Genomic DNA, 19,922 nt, shown 5'->3' with positions numbered 1-19,922 from the left:
TGGTATCAAGTTAATAATCTTTTTCCATAAGAAGGCAGATAGGACAAGTTGTTTGGACTGTAAATGAGAAATCTAAGATTATATAATAACTTTTGGACTTTTCAACAAAATGTACAGGATGAGGATTTCAGCTTCCTAGAAATAGTTTGTGATCAATTTCAGGTATTGTATTGGTTTGTGTTTGGATGTTGAAAATCTATGAATGTAATGAATCAGCACAACTGGATATAAAAAGTAATTAAACATTTGTTAAAAGGTGGATGGCCTGACATGAACAGTACTGAGAATGATTTGGAGCATGCTATAAGCTAAAGTTTGTTTAGAACTGAATATGAATAAATTCTGTACATCAAAAAAACACTGTAGTATGGAATCATTTTCTGTTATGCTTAAATTCATTCATTCAATCTGAACAGTTAAACAGTGGCTGGATTGTTTTTTGTTCTTTTTCTTTCTCTGTCAGATGTTCAACTAGAAGATAGCTGTGAAGCTGGTGCTCTGGGGCGAAGGCCTAAAAAGGAGTATCGTGACTCAATGATTCATAAGGCTGAATAATTCAATGGCTGGATGCATGTAGAGCACTCCGCCCCTGCTGAACCTGGTCCTCCAACGATCCATAGCAGACTCACATCTAAACCGGGTGCACATAATGCACAAGAATTAACAGTAAAAACATCCTATGGTATGTGTCAAATGTCTTATTTGGACATTTTCTCATAACCAAAAACAAAAATAAGACATTATGGAAGTTTAAGTTTCCAACCAGGAGATTGGGTCAGATTAAGTTTGGTTTAATTTATCACTTAGTTCATGTCAAACAGCACAGAAACAGTGTAACAGATGTTTTTGTGATAAATATGCTCCACTAGATACCAGTCCCAAGGGATATTAAGCTAATCTGGGGAACTAAAAGAGCACTTTCATGTAACACACACAAATATTGGAGGGCTGGCAGCTCACTCAGTTTAGGCCCATGGACAGAGACATTCATGGAGAACACAGAACATCTGGGAAGCTACGACACAGCTACATACAGCCTGTTCTCTCTGTTCACCTCGTGGCTGTGATCCACGTAGAGAACACTGACCAGAATGTCCTAAATCAATTTTTACCTATCTTGAGCCAAAAAAGCTCAAATTTTATTTTAATTTGTGCTACTGTCGATTAAATATCAGATTAGATCCAAACAAAATCAATTTATTTTGTCTTTCTTGTAAAGGAGACTATTTTAACTAGTATTTTGCCAATGAACATAGATTGGTCAATTGAGGATTTACGACTACTGGAGATTAAACGGCCTGTCTCAAATACCGGCGTACTACAGATGTGTTTCAAGTTAAATCGAATGAACATCCAAAGGAGGACCTTTATTTTTGTCTGTACACTGTATAGAAGTTGGTAATTTAATAGCAGAGATATTCCACTGAATACTAATGCCGTAAAGTGCAGTGTCGTGAAGTGGCTACCAGATGGTATTAATGCATCGACTTCAATAGCAGCATTTCACAACAATTAAAAAAATCTAAGTGGCTGATATTTATTACATTAACCAATTATATCAAAAACAGTGAGCGTTGACAAATAAAACATTTTTTTCCACAAATGATGCACCTTCATGAGCACACACACACACACACACACACACACACACACACACACACACACACACACACACACACACACACACACACACACACACACACACACACACGTGTGTTGTAATATGTTTAAGTATCGTGATTTTGCAATGAAGTTTTCAGCTTACACTTAGACGAGTGGAGTGATGTGCTGTAACCCATCGTCGCATGTAGCCATCAATTCTCTTCGCTTCCTCCAGCAAAGGACATTCAGAATTAGTATTTCAATCTTGTAACATTGTTGGACTTAAAGAGGAAAAACAGGCAATATTTGAGACAATTCATCTGGTTTTTAACAGAATTCTAAAATCAGTGAAGTTTTATATCAGCAAACACCATTTCTCCTCTAATTCACCATACATTCTTGTTGTTTTTTTGACTAAAAATGTTTGTACCCTGCACCACCAGTGGTGAGTAGTTCATTCATGTCTTTGATTCAACAGTAATTATCTTATTTCATTTTTTCCAGGACTTACATTATAAAGATCTCTTTAGATTTCCTATGAAATTCTTTATTGTTGTCATTGTTGGTGGACAGGTTCAACAAATTGAACATCCAAACTCACCACTGCCAAATATCTCCCTGATTATTTCCAGTTTATTTGCATAAATCAGGAGTGGATGTTTTCATGCCTTTGGGACAGACTAACCAATGATAATGCATTGAATCATAGAAGCTTTAAATTAGTGCAACAACTGGGAATTAGAGTAAGAACCCAAAACACTCATCATGGATGGATGAATACGTTGCTGTGGGCAGGAACATAGTAACCAACTGTGTGTGTGTGTGGTGTGTGTGTGTGTGTGTGTGTGTGTGTGTGTGTGTGTGTGTGTGTGTGTGTGTGTGTGTGTGTGTGTGTGTGTGTGAATAGCTTTATTGTGGATGCTCACTGACCGAGACCAACAGACGTTTCACAGAGGGAGCACTAGTAATGCTAATACATATGCAGGCATATTTTTCGATGTGCATGTTGCATACAAAGCCTCATCCATGTATTTTAGTATTCAATGTGCAAAATAACGCAACACAAGATGTTTTCAACCTATACTAATAATAATAAATGCATTGCATTTGAAATGTATTGACTTATTAACCTTATTGAAAAAACTGAAGAAGTCTCTTGGATGAGAGATGAAACGTCTTCAAGAACTTTCTTAACGTCCAGTGGATTGACTTAAACAGCTTTTGGATAACCATGACCTGGATAACTGAGAACCTACACAGACATCTTATTGAAAATAAGGCTAGACAGCTGTCACTCCACAAGCAATGTCTTCTCTCTATATTTATTTTCAGTCTCTTCCTGAGTTTTCAACGATAAAAAGCAAAAGGAACAATAGAAGGGGTGAGTACCTGTCCTGACCAAAATACAGGCCAATGTTTGTTTATATTTCACATGAATTTCTATTGAGGATGAATTCAGTTTTTTATGTGATTCTCCTCTTAATTTATTACAACAGGGCAGCAGAAAAAACCTGAAAAAAGCCCCATGCAACAAAGTTAAGGGGAAGAAAAATAAGAAAAGTAAACGAATGCAAAAAAAAATCCTGGGCGAAGCCCTTAAATTCCATTGCAGATGGACACAGTTGTCACTGCCATCCAGTGGTCAGAATGACGAACTGCAACATCTGAATTGACGCGTTTTCTCTTGATATCATTTCACAAAGCAATGAGAGAGCGAAGAGAGGGCTTCCAGTCAGTAAGCTTCCTTTGTGGTTTAGCAATTCATGCCTGCAACATTAAGATAATATACAAAGTTAGACACTGAAGCAAGCCGTTGGAACAGGGATTTCTCTGGCATGTTCTTAATATTCCCATCAATGTTCATTGTCTGCTTCTCTGGTATACAGCGAATGACCAATATCATATCACCAATTTAAGAATGAATGAGTTGACATGACTAAATTAGCTGTAAAGAAAGCATTTCTATGACTTGTCAATGTGTAAAGCTGATAGTAATATATTACAAATTTTACTTGTCACATTTCTAAGACTACTTTCTAAAAAAACATTCTATCAACGTCTCCAAAGATAACGCCTTATATGTGTGATAACAATCTTTGAAAACCACTGATGATACTGAATATTTCTGGAATGATTTGATTTTTAACTTTTATTGTTAAAACAAGATCTTTACTTAGCGTGATGTCTAGAGAGGCAAAGGAATCTTGAAGGTTCAAGATTCCTTTCTGGCGCATCTATGGAAGAGAAATTCTGTCGACGGGCTTTTCATATGAAAACCACGATCCCCATAATGCATTGCGTTTCCAACATGGCGTCTCACGAGGAAGGTTCCGAAAGCGACTATTAATGTAAACAAAAGTATTTAGAGAGGTTGCTGGCTTTATTTCAGACCAGATAATGAACCTGTTGCTTTATTTAGTAAAGCGGATCCATAAACCAGCGGGTTGTGTTCGGTACCGCTGCTCTCTGAGCCCCGGGGGCCGCGGCGGCCCGACACCGGTCCCAGATCAGGCTCTGATAACCGGGTCAAGTCAGGCGCTAATAGACAGAATGGGCTCTCAGGTGGAGGTGAGGACGGGCTTCATCACTGACGAAGAAGAGCAGAGTCTTCTGCGAGAGCTGGAACCAGGTCTGAAGAAGAAACGCTACGAGTTCGACCACTGGGATGATGTGAGTCCAGCTTTTAAGCACAAGGTTGAAAATTTTAATAGTCTGAATCGATTTAAAGAATGTTAATTCTACAAAAGATGCACGTAGGATGACAGAATCGCAGTCCAAAAGCACAACTCTGTTCTAGTTTTATTGATACACCCTATTGGCTGTGTCATTTTTTAAAATTAATAGATAAACGGTCACTCACAGAAATTCATTTTATTCCAAAATCGTTTGGGTCATGCCAGAGAAAATCTTGTTTTCTTTTGTCGCTCTGTAGAGTTTGCTTTAGCTTTTTGTAATTTCCTCTAACAATTTGTAAATTAATCCAGAAATTAATCAATAATTTCTGGATTAATGTGCTGGCATAAGTCACATGCCAGCACGTTTACTTATGTCACACACTTGTGAATATCACCATCTCAAGGTGATTAAGGTAAACTAAATGGTAATTTCAAAGTAATACTTAAAATACTTTTTACAAACGCATTTTTTGGGACTATTTAAAATGTATTTTCATGAATTCATTTGCAGTGACAGTGACTTTGTGCTGTGTTTGCTCCATGACAAATACTGTAGGCTATTCACGGCTACCGGGAGACTGAGCGTGCGAGTTGGGGCGCAGCGTGTCAGGAGGTCCTGAATCGTGTCCGATTGGTGGCGTTTCCTGAGGGTAGTGCACTCCTTGGCCCCGTGCACGTCCTTGATCTGGACAAGACGGGCTACATCAAGCCTCATATTGACAGTGTCAAGGTAGATTTCTCTATTTTCTTTTTGTGCAGTTGTCCGCATACGATTAAAGTTAACCACAAATTTCAGATCAATCCATGGATGATATTGTCCGTTCTGCTCTGCTGTTACCATCGTCTCACTCTTATGGTTATTTTCACTTTTTCTTTCTCACCCTCTAACTGTTCAGTTCTGTGGCAGCACCATTGCTGGATTAAGCCTTCTGTCTGATAGTATCATGCGCTTGGTGAAGGAGGATGACACCAACGAATGGGTGGACCTGCTACTGCCCCGACACTCCCTCTACATACTCAGGTTTGTGATACAACACTACAACCAGAGGAAGACATTTTATGGAATGGACGTTCCTTCAATTGTTTAATAAAGCCTTCACCATTGTTCATAATGGCAAGCTATTTTCTCTAAGAATCAAAAGAGGAAGAAAGACAAAAGTCCAATTTATTAATCCCCAATGGGGAAATTACTTTTAATTACTTAAATAAAAGAAGAAAATTCTTGTTGTCTGTTACAACAGATTTTTTTTAAACTCAAGCAGAAGAAAAAAAATATAGAAACACTCAACTCTGAGCAAAATTTGATGGAATCATGGTGAAGATGAAGAATACTTTAATAATCTCAAAGGGAAATTATTTATAACAAGTTGAATTCTCTGAGGCATGGACATAACTGCTAACAGTGTTATCCATCAGTCTGGTTTCAACTGTCTCTTACTGCTGTTACCAGGTCTGCTTTGCAGGTTTGAGCCTTGTCATGAATCATTTTCTTCAATTTATGGACTATTTTCAGGCCATGCCTTTGACATTACAGTACAGTACATGTCTTATATGTTTTTGTCTCGAAGGAAAGTGTTCTTCACCTAACCTGATGTAGAGTCGTCACTGAATATGACTCATCCACAGTCCATAATACAGTAGTTTTATTTTTGGTCCACTGTAACCTTGTTTTCTTTCTCAGAATTGAGTACAGTAATTTCATATTTCGTCCCTCTGATCTAAAAAAAAACCCCCAGTTAAATGTAACAGATTATAACATTTTTCTTTCTTTTTTATTTGTTTCTCAAATCCAAATAAAGGTTGGCATTATTGGTAATAGTTTTGTGGCATGTGTGTGATTTTTTTAAACAGTCAAATGAGTATCCTGCAGAAGCAGAGATTCATAATTTTTGTTGATGTATATACTTATGTGTTGAAGTTGTGCTTTACAACCATGCAACATCAAGCTTTTAAACCCTGCTCTTTTATCCTGTACTCTTCACAACCATGCAGGGACCAGGCCAGGTATAACTTCACTCATGAGATCCTGAAAGATGAGGAGTCTGTGTTCAATGGACAGAAGGTGCCTCGCCTGCGTCGAATCTCCGTCATCTGTCGAAACCTTCCCAGCTAACACTAACAGCTCAGCTCAGATGTTAGAGGAACGTAACAGGAAGTGTCAGTGACCTCCATTAAAATATTGAAGCCAACATTGCAAAAAGTGGTCTGACAATATATTGTTATTATATTCCTATAATATTTGTGTTATTTCAGGGATTGCAATCAACCAGATAAGCCCATATGATTGAAATCATTTCACCTGAGACTCTTTCAGGTTTTGTAAAAGGTCTCCTCAGCAACCATCTGCAGCTACTGTGTTAGCTTGTAGTTTGGGCGTCCTTTCATTTTCCAGTCACTGTGGAAAATGAATTAAATGTAGAACATATCATCTGTGACCCGCGATGGTGGCAGAAGTGGGTCTAGAAAATGAATGAACATATCTCCTGTGCATACTGAATGTTGGTTCAACATCTAAGAAACCTTTGAGTCAAACACATTTTTAAGTGTCAGTATCACTTTTTGTTCTACATCTGTTAGATTGTGAATAATATTTTCAATAAATCAAGTAAACTCAGATGCAGTCATGATTCTTGATTGTAACAAATGGACAATATTTGCTGATTTTGTATTTTAAATAACTTTTAAAAAGGCAAGTAAAAATGTTTCCTGCTGCAACATCTTTCTGAAGCTGCAGGACATGATATAGGTCACTTTAAGGCAGAACTGGAGTTTGAAGTGTTGTGAGCCACTACTATTTTAATGTATCTTACACCACTGCTCTGTAATCAAATTACCATTCTACCAAAAACAAAAAAAAAATGCACATACCGTGCCATTTTGACCACTAGATGATAGCTCATTCTCAAGACGGACATTGGAGACATCACAAATAAGTCTGGACACCTGAACCCTGTTCATTATTTTAAGGTGAAGAAACAAGATGAAACAATGCCTCTAACACTGGTATGCTAGACAGGACAGCCTACAAATTGGAAACTGCAGCTTAGACAAACACATTATTCATCCTCAAAGACAGGTAAGGAGTGTGAAACTCTTACCTTTCCTGTGTTAAGTCAGGTATGACTCCCCCCCCCTTTTTTTTTTTAGATTTGGTGTCTTAAGTTTCTGGTTTTATCAGAGCTCATTTATTTATTCCCATCTGAACAATATGATAATGCAAATAAAATGAGGGACATATGAGTTTAAATTAGAAAACTTGTTTTCTATAATTTCAAGGGTTGATACAGAAGATGGCATCAGAGGTCAAAATGTGTGTGCTGGTGGGTGGATGGGTTGGTAGGCGAAACCATCAAGTATATGGAATATGATTTAGGTCAATTCAAAGTAGAATTGGAGTTTGAAGTGCTTTATAGGTCACCACTATTGAAATTTATCTTACACCAGTGCACCATTAGCATATTAGCATTTTACCAAACTTCACAATTGCTATTTGTATTATATTACATGCATGTTACATGCATGTATTATACATGCATATTCCAAAAAAAATGCAAATGCAAAACATGCTAAATATAACATTTTGATATATAAAATATAACATGCAAAATATAAGATATACAAAAATATGCAAATATATGCATATTTCAAAAATACATTGACCATACAGTTTGAGCAGCTCATTCTCCAAGACAAAGCCATTGGAAACAAATGGCCCCACACACCTTAACCCTGTTCGTCATTCAAAGTGAAAGCACAAGATGAAGCGATGCCTGTTACACAATCTTCGACTGGACAGCCTATGAATTGGCAACCACAGTGCAGACAACCACTGTCATCAGCCCTCTAAGACAGGTAAGGAGCATGACGGCACTGTTACTTTTCCTGTGTGAAGTATCACAAGGGTCTCTTTATGCAAATACAATTAAGAACGTATGAATGTAAATGAGAAAACCGTCCTGTATGATTTGAACAGCAAAGATATAGAGAATGGCATCAGAGGTCAAAATGCGTGTGTTGGTGACTGGTGGATCTGGGCTGGTGGGCAAAGCCATTGAATATGTGGTGCATCAAGAAGCTGGGAAACTGGAGGGAGAGGAATGGATCTTCCTCTCTTCAAAGGACGCTGATCTTGTGTAAGTTGTTTTAATTTTTTTTTTCACCCTAGTATGTTTGATAAAAAAACATGTCATTATACCTTTCTAAAAAAAACAAATATATTAAATAAAACCCTCCTTTAATAGTAATAATGAAAAATATGTGGGATAAAGAGTTTTGTTTTTTTAAATCCTGCAAAGTGGTGATGTATTGTAATTGTAAGTGTTATTCGTCCATCTGTCCGTTCGTCCACCAAATATCTTCACAACCGTTGCAGATAGAAAGATGGAAAAAAAGCACATTACTCGGGCGGCAAAGGGGATGAAAATGAGATGATTGACTTTAAGAAAAGTAGGTCAAATTTCAACTTTTGTAGTCATTGCAGATTTTTGGAAAGCAGTCATGTGATACCGTACGCGCATTGTATTGGCTGACGGCAGCCAGAAGTGTGGTACATTCTGTGAGTCTCGGACTTCCGTGAGACACAAAAGTGCTTTAAACAGTCGATAGGAGTGTGGGAAAAGGTAATATAGATATAAGGTGGTTTAATATCAGTATGGGGAGGGTTCATAAACTTTTAATTACCGTAAATAATAAGATAAATAGTTTGTCTTTCTATCCTGGAATTCGGTAATCGTGTGTGGTTCCTGGAACGCATTAACCACAAGGAACAACGGTGCAATGTATACCTTTTTCGGTGCACATCTCTGAAACCTGATCGATTATAATCACAGAACAAAAAGCATCATTTTCAGGAAGCCAGAGGTACAAAAAATGTGATGATGTCACGGGACTGCTATGTTGAATTCTGTGTTTGTTGTTCCACCTAATTTAAAATAAACCTGTCTCTAAATCATGGACAGTGATGTAGTGCAGACCAGGGCTGTGTTTGAGAAGTACCGTCCCACTCATGTCATCCACTTGGCTGCAAAGGTCGGAGGTCTCTACCTTCACATGATGGAGAACCTGCAATTTTTGGTGAGGTAATGTTGCCATACTATGAATCAATGATCTATCACTATTGTCGGAAAAGCAATTTCAAAATGGCAGGAAAGTCATGTTTAATATTAAAGTAAAAGCGATGTGTTGGAGTCATGTCAGTGTTTTTGAACCATTCACCTTCACAGAGGGACAACATCCGAATCAACGACAACGTGCTTCAGACTGCCCATGAGATGGGTGTCACCAAAGTCGTGTCTTGCCTGTCCAGCTGCATTTTCCCTGACAAAACCACATATCCCATTGACGAAACCATGGTGATCATTCTTTAAACTCTTTATTTACACATAAACATGTCTAAAATTCTTTTCAGAGAGACTTATTGGCCAAAACAAACAAGAGCTCTTTTGTTATGACAAAAGAACAATCCTAGTTCTCAATCCTGGGTCTCAATCCTGGGTTCTTTCACTGACACATGAAGTTCAATGCAAATAGCTCCACTATCTTTTCTGTTTCAACATTCTTAGATACACAATGGACCACCTCATGACTCCAATTTTGGATACTCACATGCTAAAAGGATGATTGATGTTCAGAACAGGTAAGCAGTGGCGCAGTGCAAACAGAGGTGTGTGATGAATCTGACATGCATTCATTCACAACAAAGGGTAGTAAAAGCAGCAATTGAACAGGTAAGTAGTTCATGTTCTCTCTTTTATAGCTTTTCTTTGAGCTGCCACGGTGCCTCTCTGTGATTGTACAATCCACCAGTGTTTGACTAGAACACATCAATATTGATATTGTAAACCAGGTGCATGGTTTCTGGCCAGATCTTTCTTTGTGAATGTCAAAAAGAAAAATTGGGTTGGGAGAAACAGAAGTTTCACTGCAGAACACTGTGTTTCGTTTGTTTGTCTGTGTGTGCGTGTGTGTGTGTGTGTGTGTGTGTGTTTGTGTGTGTGTGTGCGTGTGTGTGTGTGTTGGCAGAGCGTACTTCAAGCAGTATGGTCACCACTACACTGCAATCATTCCAACCAATGTGTTTGGTCCCCATGACAACTTCAGCATGGAAAATGGTCATGTGCTATCAGCACTCATCAACAAGACATACACAGCCAAAAGTGATTACATCAAACACACAAATTCATGTTCACACACACAGACTGTCAGCAGTGATACCGACACACAAGAAGGCAATGGAGTTCATTTTCTCATGTCTCTCGATTAGAGGAAGGAACTCCTGTAAAGGTGTGTGGCTCTGGAGCACCAAGAAGACAGTTCATCTATGCTCTGGTATTGCATTTCTGTACCACACACAGGACTAGATTTAAGAACACAAAATGATCAAGATTAAATAAAACATTGTCATGTCAAATAAGAAAGTGTATATTTTCAAATTTGATTATCTGTGTTTATGCTCAGGATTTGGGCCGTCTAATCCTTTGGGTCCTGAGAGAATATAAAGAAATTGATCCAATTATCCTCACTGGTGAGTTGGGATCCATGCTTAACCTTAGTGCACTTGTGCACTTAAGGGCATCTTTTGTGTGATTGTGTGAAACACTACAGAAAGTAGGGAAAATGGTTGCATCAAAATAAAAGCGTGAGACATTCATTCACTGTTTCCTGTTAGTTGGTGAAGAGGAAGAAGTCTCAATCAAAGAGGCCATGCACATGGTAGCAAAAGCTCTGGACTTCACTGGTGAAGTACTTGCATCCTTCTAATGAGTGATGAATAATTTTACCTTCATTTTTACTTTGCGATGCTGCATTGTGCTATAAATAAATGATCTGTCTTGAAAAAGTAGTCAAAAGCCTTGACCCCCTGACAGTTTGACACCACTAAGTCTGATGGCCAAATGAAGAAGACAGCCAGCAATGTTAAGCTAAGACGCTACCTACCTGACTTCACCTTCACACCACTTGAAGAAGGTCAGAATTCACCACACATTTCAATGACATACATGCAGAAAATACTAAATAGTCCTCATATTTCATTGAAGAAAGATGAACAATTTTAAAGGCAAATTTGAAAATATCCCCCAGATAACCCCAAATTTCAAAAGGCACCTTTCTAATAAATGGGAGATGTGTCAGTTATAGTTTAGTGAAAAAAATATTTAAATTGATTTAGATAATTATGGAAAAAACAATAGAGTCCCCAAGCAGCAAAACTGCACCTGCAATGATATTTGCAGTCAAGTCACATTTATTTGTTAAGTGATAAATCAGAAGTTTATTCAAGTTACTTTCCAGGAAGAGTAGATTTGTTACTCTCCAGAGACCAAACAATCCCCATTGAGCATCACAGGGCAACAGAGGTGTGAAAAAACTGCCTTTTAATAGGCAGAAACCTTGAGCAGATCCAAGACACAATGGGGCTCCATTTACTTTGGCTGGATGAGAGGGAGGAGGGAAGTTATGGTTAGGGTGTTTTATTTTAACAGAAATATTACACTTTAAATTTCCCACTTTGGGATAAATAAAGTATATCTATCTTGTAGTATTTATAATAACTACTACAATAACATTACTGGTAACAGTTACTAGAAATACTAATGGTAATAATGATGCGAGTGGGTCTCAACCATTATAGATAACTGGCGATGAGAGCTGCTCTATCGAATGCGGAATGAGTGCCATTATTCTCATAAATCAGTATTTTAAGGGCTTCTCAACATACAGCTGAGATTTAACAAATAAGTACAGTACTTCACACAGTTCGCCTGCTGGAAATAACCTGATTCTTGTTTTTTTTGTGTCTGCTTTCTAGCTATAAAAACCACTTGTGATTGGTTCGTGGCCAACTATGACATTGCCCGGAAGTGACAAGCTGAAAAGGATCCAGCATTCCTTGTATCATGTTAGAGCAATGAGCAATTTGGTGGCACAATAAACAATATTATAAAAACAAACTATACCAAAGAAGTCTTTTAATCAAGTATTAGGTAATACATTTTTTTATGGAGGTATAATTAATTTTAGCTTGATGTTTTCAAATATGTATTGCAACTAGCGTCTGTACGAAAAATAATTATTACAAGGATTCAGTTCTGTTGAAGACTCAACAAGATCACCCTAGGAGTTTCACCCACACAACTTCAGAACGTAATTCAGGTCAGGGTGAAGGACACAAAGGTACATCACATTAATGAAGAGATGTGGCTCAGCATTGAACAATTAAAGATTTTTTAGATTCATAATCCAAAATCAAAAGAACCCAAAAGTAAATTGGGTAATCACCCCTGTAGGGGAGAATGCAGAGGGTTTGCACCACTCTGGTGGCAAACAGAACACCCAAATTCCCCTAGGATGTTATTTAGTCTGCTGTGTTCATTTATTGCAAATGACAAACAAGATCAGCTGTGATGCAACTTTGGTCTGGTCTGCTGAATACACAGGGATGTTATTCAACTCGGAATTTCCTTTGGGATTAATGAAGTATCAACTATCTATTGGGGCTATTGAGGAACGAACAAAACAATGCTGCACGAGGGAACAGAACAAGGGGACAGAGTGGGTGGCCAAGAGGTAAAAGACTGATGCATTATGCATCAGTGGCCTATCATAGTCCAGCAAAACTTTGGGACAAGTATCTTCTTCATATCATGGAAACAAACAAAAATCCTTTGACATCATGAGGTTTTAAATTTTATTAGAAATAATTCCGAATAAGTCAACAAAGCTATTCATCAAATGAAAGTTAATAGCTGTTCACAGCTTACATTTACCTGACTTACTGTGAGATTTCAACTACTAAATTCATACTGCAAATGCTTACAAAACATTTGAGACAGAAGCCACCTGTGAAAACCATATCAACCTATGACACCTGGTTTATTTTCACTCTTCCAGTGAAAATACAATGTTGTCTTTTCAGAGAAAATATGACATTTTGAACACTTTCAGCACATGCTTCTTTTCTACATCCCCTCCAACCCTGGCAGTCTATCCCCTTCTTTCCATCAGTTATTCCGTGAGGTAAAAATGCATTTTGTCGTTCACACGTTTGCGCTCTGGATTGAGTCGTTTCAGGATCTGTGCCAGCACGTTGACTGTCTGCTCACTGCTTAAACCTGTGCGTTTGGTCTGGAACTTCTTCAACAGGTCTTTGGTGGTCATGGGTTTACGGATCAGGTACCGCCGGACAGCTTCCTCCGTCAGCTGCACATCGCTGTGAGGGAAAAATGTCAATATCAATATACGCTTTAATGTTTCAAGCTAAACTCAGAAGGAATAATTAACTTGATTAATATTACGCGGCAGTAATGGCATACCTTGAGCTAGGAGTGGATTTGCCTGACATAGGTTGAGGTGTGCTTTTCCCCGAGGGAACAGGGCTCTGGCTGCTGGGCTCCATCTTTAGCCTTTTGGCAGCTGGTGAATCTGTACCGGGAGCCTGAGTCTGTCTTTTACCTGGCACTGAAGATATAGTGGTAGAGTGCAACAACAACAACAAAAATCAGTTTTACTGTAAAGTGTCACTGTCATTTATATTTTTAACTTTATGTGTATTTGTGTCCTATGAGGAAACACCTTGCTCTAGCTTGGTGGCCGCAGCGCGGAGTGTGTTCGACGTGGAGGCGGAGTCTATGGACGGTGTTCCTGGGCGGCTGCCAGTCCTGGAGCTCCCTGCTGAGCCCCGTCCACCTGCACGTTTAGGGGGTGTGCGCTTCTTCTAAGTGATGAAAGGAAACACATATATTTGATGAGAACAAAAAGAAAACACTATATAAAATTGAACATTCATCTGCAAAAAATCAGCTGCTAATAAATCAACAGTCACAAAATTCACTGCTACTTAAACCGTGGTCAGCAGCTTACTGCGTATGTGATAAAGCCATATTATGAAATTAGGAGGAAAAAACGTATCCGTAGTCATCTATTGAGTCACATGCACATGCGCGCACACAAACACACATTACCATGAACAGAGCCGAGGCTGTCTCTCCCTCGATGTCACTGTCGTCGGAGCTGTCTGATTCTCCACTGCTGTCTATGATACAAAAAAGTTCAACTTTTCAATCAGGTGTATCATTTAACCCTTTTCAAGTACTTATACGGTCAATTTAAGATTGGCATTAGATTTCAAACCTTTTTTTTTCTTCTTTTCCAACTGAACTGGGGTTTTCTTTCCTTCCTCCTCCTCTTCTTCCTCTTTTGCTTCCTCTTCATTCTGCTTCTCCTCTTCACTTTCTTCCTCACTTTCAGATGCTTCGTCAATTCCTGAATATACAAATAATTGGAAAGAAAACCAACTAAATACCAGTGTCTTTCAGCAAAGCACATAAGTATAAAATGAAGAAATATACATCTGCTATAGTGATTAACAGATCAGCAAAGGTCGGTAATGCTTCAGGATAAATGACCTGACCTTTCGGGAGGTCTTCGCCTTTGCTGACTTTTCCCTTCTCTGGCTCTTCATCTGAACTGTTTTCAGAATAGGGAATTACATTACTTTTAGGAGTACCAAACACAAACACATTAAAACAAATTTCAAAGATCAACCTGACCTGCTTTCATCTGACATGTAATCCACCTCTAGACCCTCGTAGTCTCCATCATCGCTGTCCTCCATAGCCTCATCACTGCCCTTCTTCTTTTTTTTCCCTTTTTGCTTCCCTGTGATGTTTTTGGTCTTTATCTTGTTCTCTCCATCTGTCCATAAAAGTGAAAATAACATGTTATAGTTCACTCAGAAGTCATGATATCCATTCATGTGGGATGCCTCAGGTTTGGTGTTGAATCACTATCCCTTTTCTGTCCCATCTCATGTCTCCTCACCATCTCCCATACTGCTGTCGCTGTCATCACTGCTCATCTCCAGGTCGTCTTCAAGGTCGTGAATGCGCAGGTCGCCCCCTCTCCCACCACCCTTCTTTTTCTTCTTTCCTGACTTTTCTGCCTCATCTTCATCATCCTCACCACACTCCTGGTCCCGCAGACGTTTCTGAACCATGATGCTAAAGTAATTGTCCACTTTGTTCCTTCTGAAAGGAGCAAAATGTGTTATATTAAGTTGGATAAAATATTCACATTTTTTAAAATTAGTTTATTTTTGACATGTTAATATAACAAACTTCACAACTTCATCCCATTTGAAACATCTGGTTACAAAAAAAGAAGGGCTGACGGGTAGAAACTAGTTGGCTTGTGAAATTTCTGTCCCTTTGGTTTCCTTCTCACCTTCCCCATTCCTCCTCAGCCTCCTCGGCAGTGAGAGTTCGGTGTTCTGCCACTGGTATGAAGTTGTACCAGCTGTGGACAGGGAAGGCCTCAAAGGCCCCATCAGGACACTGTGTAAATATGTAGTAGGATGCATTTTCTGTAACGCCGCCCTTCTTTTGACCTTTGAATCTGACAAACACAGAGTAGGGATATTGCATGATGTCTGCATACACTGTCTCATGGAGATGATCTGACATTATTACTGATGTAAAATAATATATTGTGAAATTACTTTGAATTGTACAAAAGAATATCCTAGCAACAACTGGGTTTTTAGAATATAAGAACTTTTATCTTAGCTGCAGCATATTTTAAAGAAAAACTATAATTGTTCATAAAAACATGTCAACTTGTAGCGCCTCATTTGGTGTGTATGTGCTCTCTTAAAAAATAGATTCATTTAAAAGGAGATATCTTAGAGGTGAATGTAAAAAGAGGTGCTTTTCTTTATACCTTTTGTCAGTCTTGCCATTGACCTTGAGAATCCATGGCTGGTCCTCCGCTTTGAATTCACGTGTCACAATACCAAACTTCTTCCGGCGTGCCTCTTCACGCTGCTTTTTTCCAAACTCACTGCCCGCTGCACCATCCGGAGTCTCTTCCTCCCCATATATCCGCCGAGCACTCATGTCTCTTTCCATACGAGCCTGTGAAGAAGGGTGAGGGTGTGTGTTCCGCTTTAAAAGTTTTAAAATAAAATATTTGTAGAGTGAAATGATGTATTAAGTGTCTTGGGGATAATTGGTCACCAGGTAGAAATAGGAACCAGTTGTTGGTCGGATTAGGTTTCTGCCTGGAAGCAATAGTTTTTCACCATTGATTGTTGAACACGGAATGCTGATATTTGAAAGCTAAATGCTGTGGTAGTTGAAGTAACGATTGGATGAGTTAAGAGAGACGTTAAACGGAAATAAACGGAGTACAGGTATTCAAGTGAAAATGTTGGCATGTTGGACGGAAGCTCATCAATGCATTAATCACAGAAGTACAGTAGAAAACTCAGTGGCTTAAAGCTCAGCTTAGCCTCTACAATATTGGTATTGGCCCCAAATTAAATTCTATGCAAGATGATGTCAGATTACTTGAGCACAAACAATACAAGAATGTTTTTCATCCTAGGGTTTTTAAAGTGTCCAAAATGTTTGGAAAAGTTCCTGTTTTCAATAAGGGCTCAGTGTCGACCATGCAGGGACTTAGTCTTCAACAATAGGATAGAATTACATTGTATGTCTCTAGTAATCATATTTCCTCATGTACCCCCGGTTAAATCCTGTTTTACATACAGTGCACACATTTTCATTACATTACTATTCCTTATTTTCTCATACTTTGTTGTCAAATAGGGCATGTACGACTTCCTGATTCAATTTCAAAAGGAGACTTATTACTTACACTCCCATGAAAAATAGATTCACTTTTTTTGTTTTGTTTTTAACCCAAAAAATGTCTATTTGTTCCTTCATGGGTCATTCTAAGTACAACATCCTCTCCTTCTCTGCTTCATGTCATCATACTGTGGTAGTAGACACTTATCACACCATGAATTTCTCATAACATTGCAACCTTTGTCATATGCATTATGAATCCTACCTGTGTCCAGGTTGAACAGTTGACTCTGTCTCCAACGTTGAAAGCCATTATATTGTACTTTTTACTGGTGTTTCTAAGAGACAGGCAAATTCAAAAAAAGAGTTCACAATTTCATCTGATTATTCTCATTAAAGATCATTTATTCCTGATAAACTAACAACACAAGTTAACTATAGAGTAAAATGAAACTTAATTATCATTTGTGAAGGCAGCTATATTTACTGGTATACATACAGACGCTCCAATATAACACTTGATATGATTACATTTTAAAACAAACCATATCATCCAGACCACAAAACAGTAAAACTTGACAAAAGCCTTGTTAATTTTAATGTTTCCACAATAATTAGTTTCCCTGTTACTTACTTAGGGACTCGCACAGTGTATTCTGTGGTCGAGGAACTGCTGCTGCTCTGTATGACAAACAGAATCAGAGAATTTGGTTTAGACAACTATTTACCAGTGCTGTGTTTCTCCCATAAACACTCAGAGGATGTAAAACACCATTTTAAATTTTACATGAGGAAGACTGAGCACCATTTGGGACGTAGCCAGGTGCGGGAGGTCTGGAGCCCATGACAACCATCACTTGTCACGGCAAAAGTGCCAAGTGATGGTTAGACTTTGCAATGGAAAAGGCCGGGTCCAATGAAATGAATCGTGGTAGATGAAAGTTACTAATATGGCCTTTGATTGTTGTATATTCACACCAGCAAACAAGTATAAGTCTAGTGATTTCATAAAGTTTCTTCTTCAAATTAAATTCGGTATTAGAGACAAAATGTACCAGTGAAGTCATGGTTGGGAGTCTCTGAGATTTCTCAGCACATCAATGGATTCTTCGGGCACTAGAAAAAAAACCGAGAAGCTCCATTAACAACAAAAATACAGTAGGAAAGACAGACAAGAGAAAACTGTCAAGGGCGATGAAACAGTTTCCCGTTCAAAGGATCAGAGACGAACAGAGCCAAAAACGTCTTGCATCCAGTGATATAGTAGCTAACGTTAGCACCCGAAAAGCAAAAGATGCAACAAACAATTTTATCTAGTTACAACTTCAATTTACCAAAATGATTTAAAATAACGGTAGCCACTAACATACTCACGTTGCGTTTAAGTGAAATTAAATTATACAAAAAAAATGTTGAACGAAAATTGTACCGTCCACTAAATGACCGGTACGCACACTTCTACCTAACTGTTACGTCGGTACATGTTGTCGATGAGAAACTTGTCTTCTAAATAATAGTTCCTAGCAATGTCCGCCACGATCAACAATCCGTCTGTTGTCTTCCGGTCAAATGTCATCGTCAAAGAATTTGACATGACCGAAAAAAAGTCCGCAAAAATAGTATTGTAAACTATGTCCGATCCGATGCCTTACTGGGCCATAAAAATAGCAGATTTACTTTCTAACATAGGAGCATTCTGTGAAGCCTCCTCTAGCGTGATTATCTTATGCTGTACGTTAAGCATGTACGGTCAAAGCTCTGAGAAAGCAAGTTTGACAGGGTTTGCTGCGTTGAACCGCCTCATCGGGAAGATCTGTGAAGATTCAGCTTGGTTGCCTTTCCCAAAATATTAGACACAGTTATATAGAGTCACAATGCCACACTGACAGTCCATCAGAATGTGAAAATAGATAAATGAGACCTCCTACATTGACTTTCAGACTGTACAATCTGTTTGTACACCTGGAAAGTCACACACAGACCTTCATACTGTGATACCTGTGTAGACTAGACTGTGATTGTAGACATGCAGCAAAAAGACAAGACACCTTATACTTTTCAATATGGCAACATGTCCCTGTTTGTGGCCACTAGCCAGCAGTGTTGGCTCAGCCATTTGTTTCCACAAGCAGTAGGTGAGGATGCTCATGGTCGATGCAATCCGTGTTTCTTCGCCGGTCACTTCTGTCCAAAGTCATTCCGTCATGACTGATCGAACAAATAAATGAAAATTTCAGATGAAAACATCTTTATCTGACAAACTGTGATGTTATAAGCATATATATTTCTGCACTTCAGTACAAAAACATCAGATTGAATAAAACATTTTTTGATGATTTATTATGAAGTGTTTCTGAATATGAGTACCACTAATACAAACAGTAACAAGGTTTTGTCCTTACATTACTAATGACATCACTGAAAGATTGTCAGGATGCTAACTCTTCATTTTCATTCCTTCTTTTTGCATCAACTATATTGCAGTATTCACAATAAATTCAAAACCAAATTAACATTAGAAATATATTTGGATTGCTACAGTCATTTCAACATCAGCCTGCCAGCATCTTTTCTGAATTTGTATTTGCCAGGATTTGTAAGTTATTTACATACTGCCATAGGTGCTTCACCATGTTACAGTTTTACAAGACAAATTGTCTTGTCAGATGAGGTATTCACACTCACTCTCCAGAGGTGTTTCACACCTTATGTACCATGTCAACTAGATAGATAGATAGATAGATAGATATATACTTTAATGATCCCAAGGGAAATTCAGGAAATTCAACTATAAAAGATACTTTTTTCACTGTAGCTTTCAGTGTTCAATTCAATTGGAAACCACTATCACATCAACACCTGAAGACAGCATCAACAAGAATTTCCTCACTATTACCTCCTGGCAATAGAAAGGCTTTCATTCCATCTTTAAACCACCGAATCAGTGTTCCGCCTACATGTCTTGAGAACCATTTCCCCAATTTACTTCCCATTATGTAGGTAGGAAGTACATTGGATGAATTTTTGAATGAAACCAGAAACAGCAGTTTGTGCAGCA

The 19,922-nt window shown here is 38.3% G+C and overlaps 3 protein-coding genes across 3 annotated transcripts; 2 read left to right on the top strand and 1 right to left on the bottom strand.

Annotated features, from left to right (window-relative positions):
* Positions 1 to 3,912: 3,912 nt before the first annotated feature.
* Positions 3,913 to 6,882, top strand: alkbh7 (alkB homolog 7). Its single transcript, XM_068337354.1, has 4 exons — positions 3,913 to 4,272; positions 4,834 to 5,007; positions 5,174 to 5,298; positions 6,270 to 6,882. The coding sequence occupies exons 1-4, from the start codon at positions 4,000 to 4,002 to the stop codon at positions 6,388 to 6,390; spliced, it is 693 nt and encodes a 230-aa protein (XP_068193455.1). The 5' UTR covers positions 3,913 to 3,999; the 3' UTR covers positions 6,391 to 6,882.
* A 1,382-nt stretch (positions 6,883 to 8,264) lies between these two features.
* On the top strand, positions 8,265 to 12,192 carry LOC137610014 (GDP-L-fucose synthase-like). The gene is made up of 10 exons (XM_068337405.1): positions 8,265 to 8,410; positions 9,236 to 9,350; positions 9,500 to 9,628; positions 9,839 to 9,912; positions 10,299 to 10,432; positions 10,540 to 10,604; positions 10,734 to 10,800; positions 10,945 to 11,024; positions 11,144 to 11,243; positions 12,085 to 12,192. Exons 1-10 carry the CDS (start codon positions 8,265 to 8,267, stop codon positions 12,138 to 12,140), a joined length of 966 nt encoding a protein of 321 aa, XP_068193506.1. The 3' UTR covers positions 12,141 to 12,192.
* Positions 12,193 to 12,931: 739 nt separating this feature from the next.
* Positions 12,932 to 18,354, bottom strand: gtf2f1 (general transcription factor IIF, polypeptide 1). The gene is made up of 14 exons (XM_068336943.1): positions 18,239 to 18,354; positions 17,920 to 17,980; positions 17,499 to 17,545; positions 17,130 to 17,202; positions 15,993 to 16,186; positions 15,498 to 15,668; positions 15,096 to 15,301; positions 14,825 to 14,969; positions 14,686 to 14,741; positions 14,406 to 14,537; positions 14,237 to 14,307; positions 13,848 to 13,989; positions 13,589 to 13,733; positions 12,932 to 13,485 (listed from the first exon to the last, which is right to left on the bottom strand). Exons 2-14 carry the CDS (start codon positions 17,929 to 17,931, stop codon positions 13,281 to 13,283), a joined length of 1,599 nt encoding a protein of 532 aa, XP_068193044.1. The 5' UTR covers positions 17,932 to 17,980; positions 18,239 to 18,354; the 3' UTR covers positions 12,932 to 13,280.
* Between the last annotated feature and the right edge of the window lie 1,568 nt (positions 18,355 to 19,922).

This window comes from Antennarius striatus, chromosome 16 (genome assembly GCF_040054535.1).
Source record: "Antennarius striatus isolate MH-2024 chromosome 16, ASM4005453v1, whole genome shotgun sequence".
Taxonomy (NCBI): domain Eukaryota; kingdom Metazoa; phylum Chordata; class Actinopteri; order Lophiiformes; family Antennariidae; genus Antennarius; species Antennarius striatus.
This window is presented reverse-complemented; position numbering and strand designations above follow the sequence as displayed.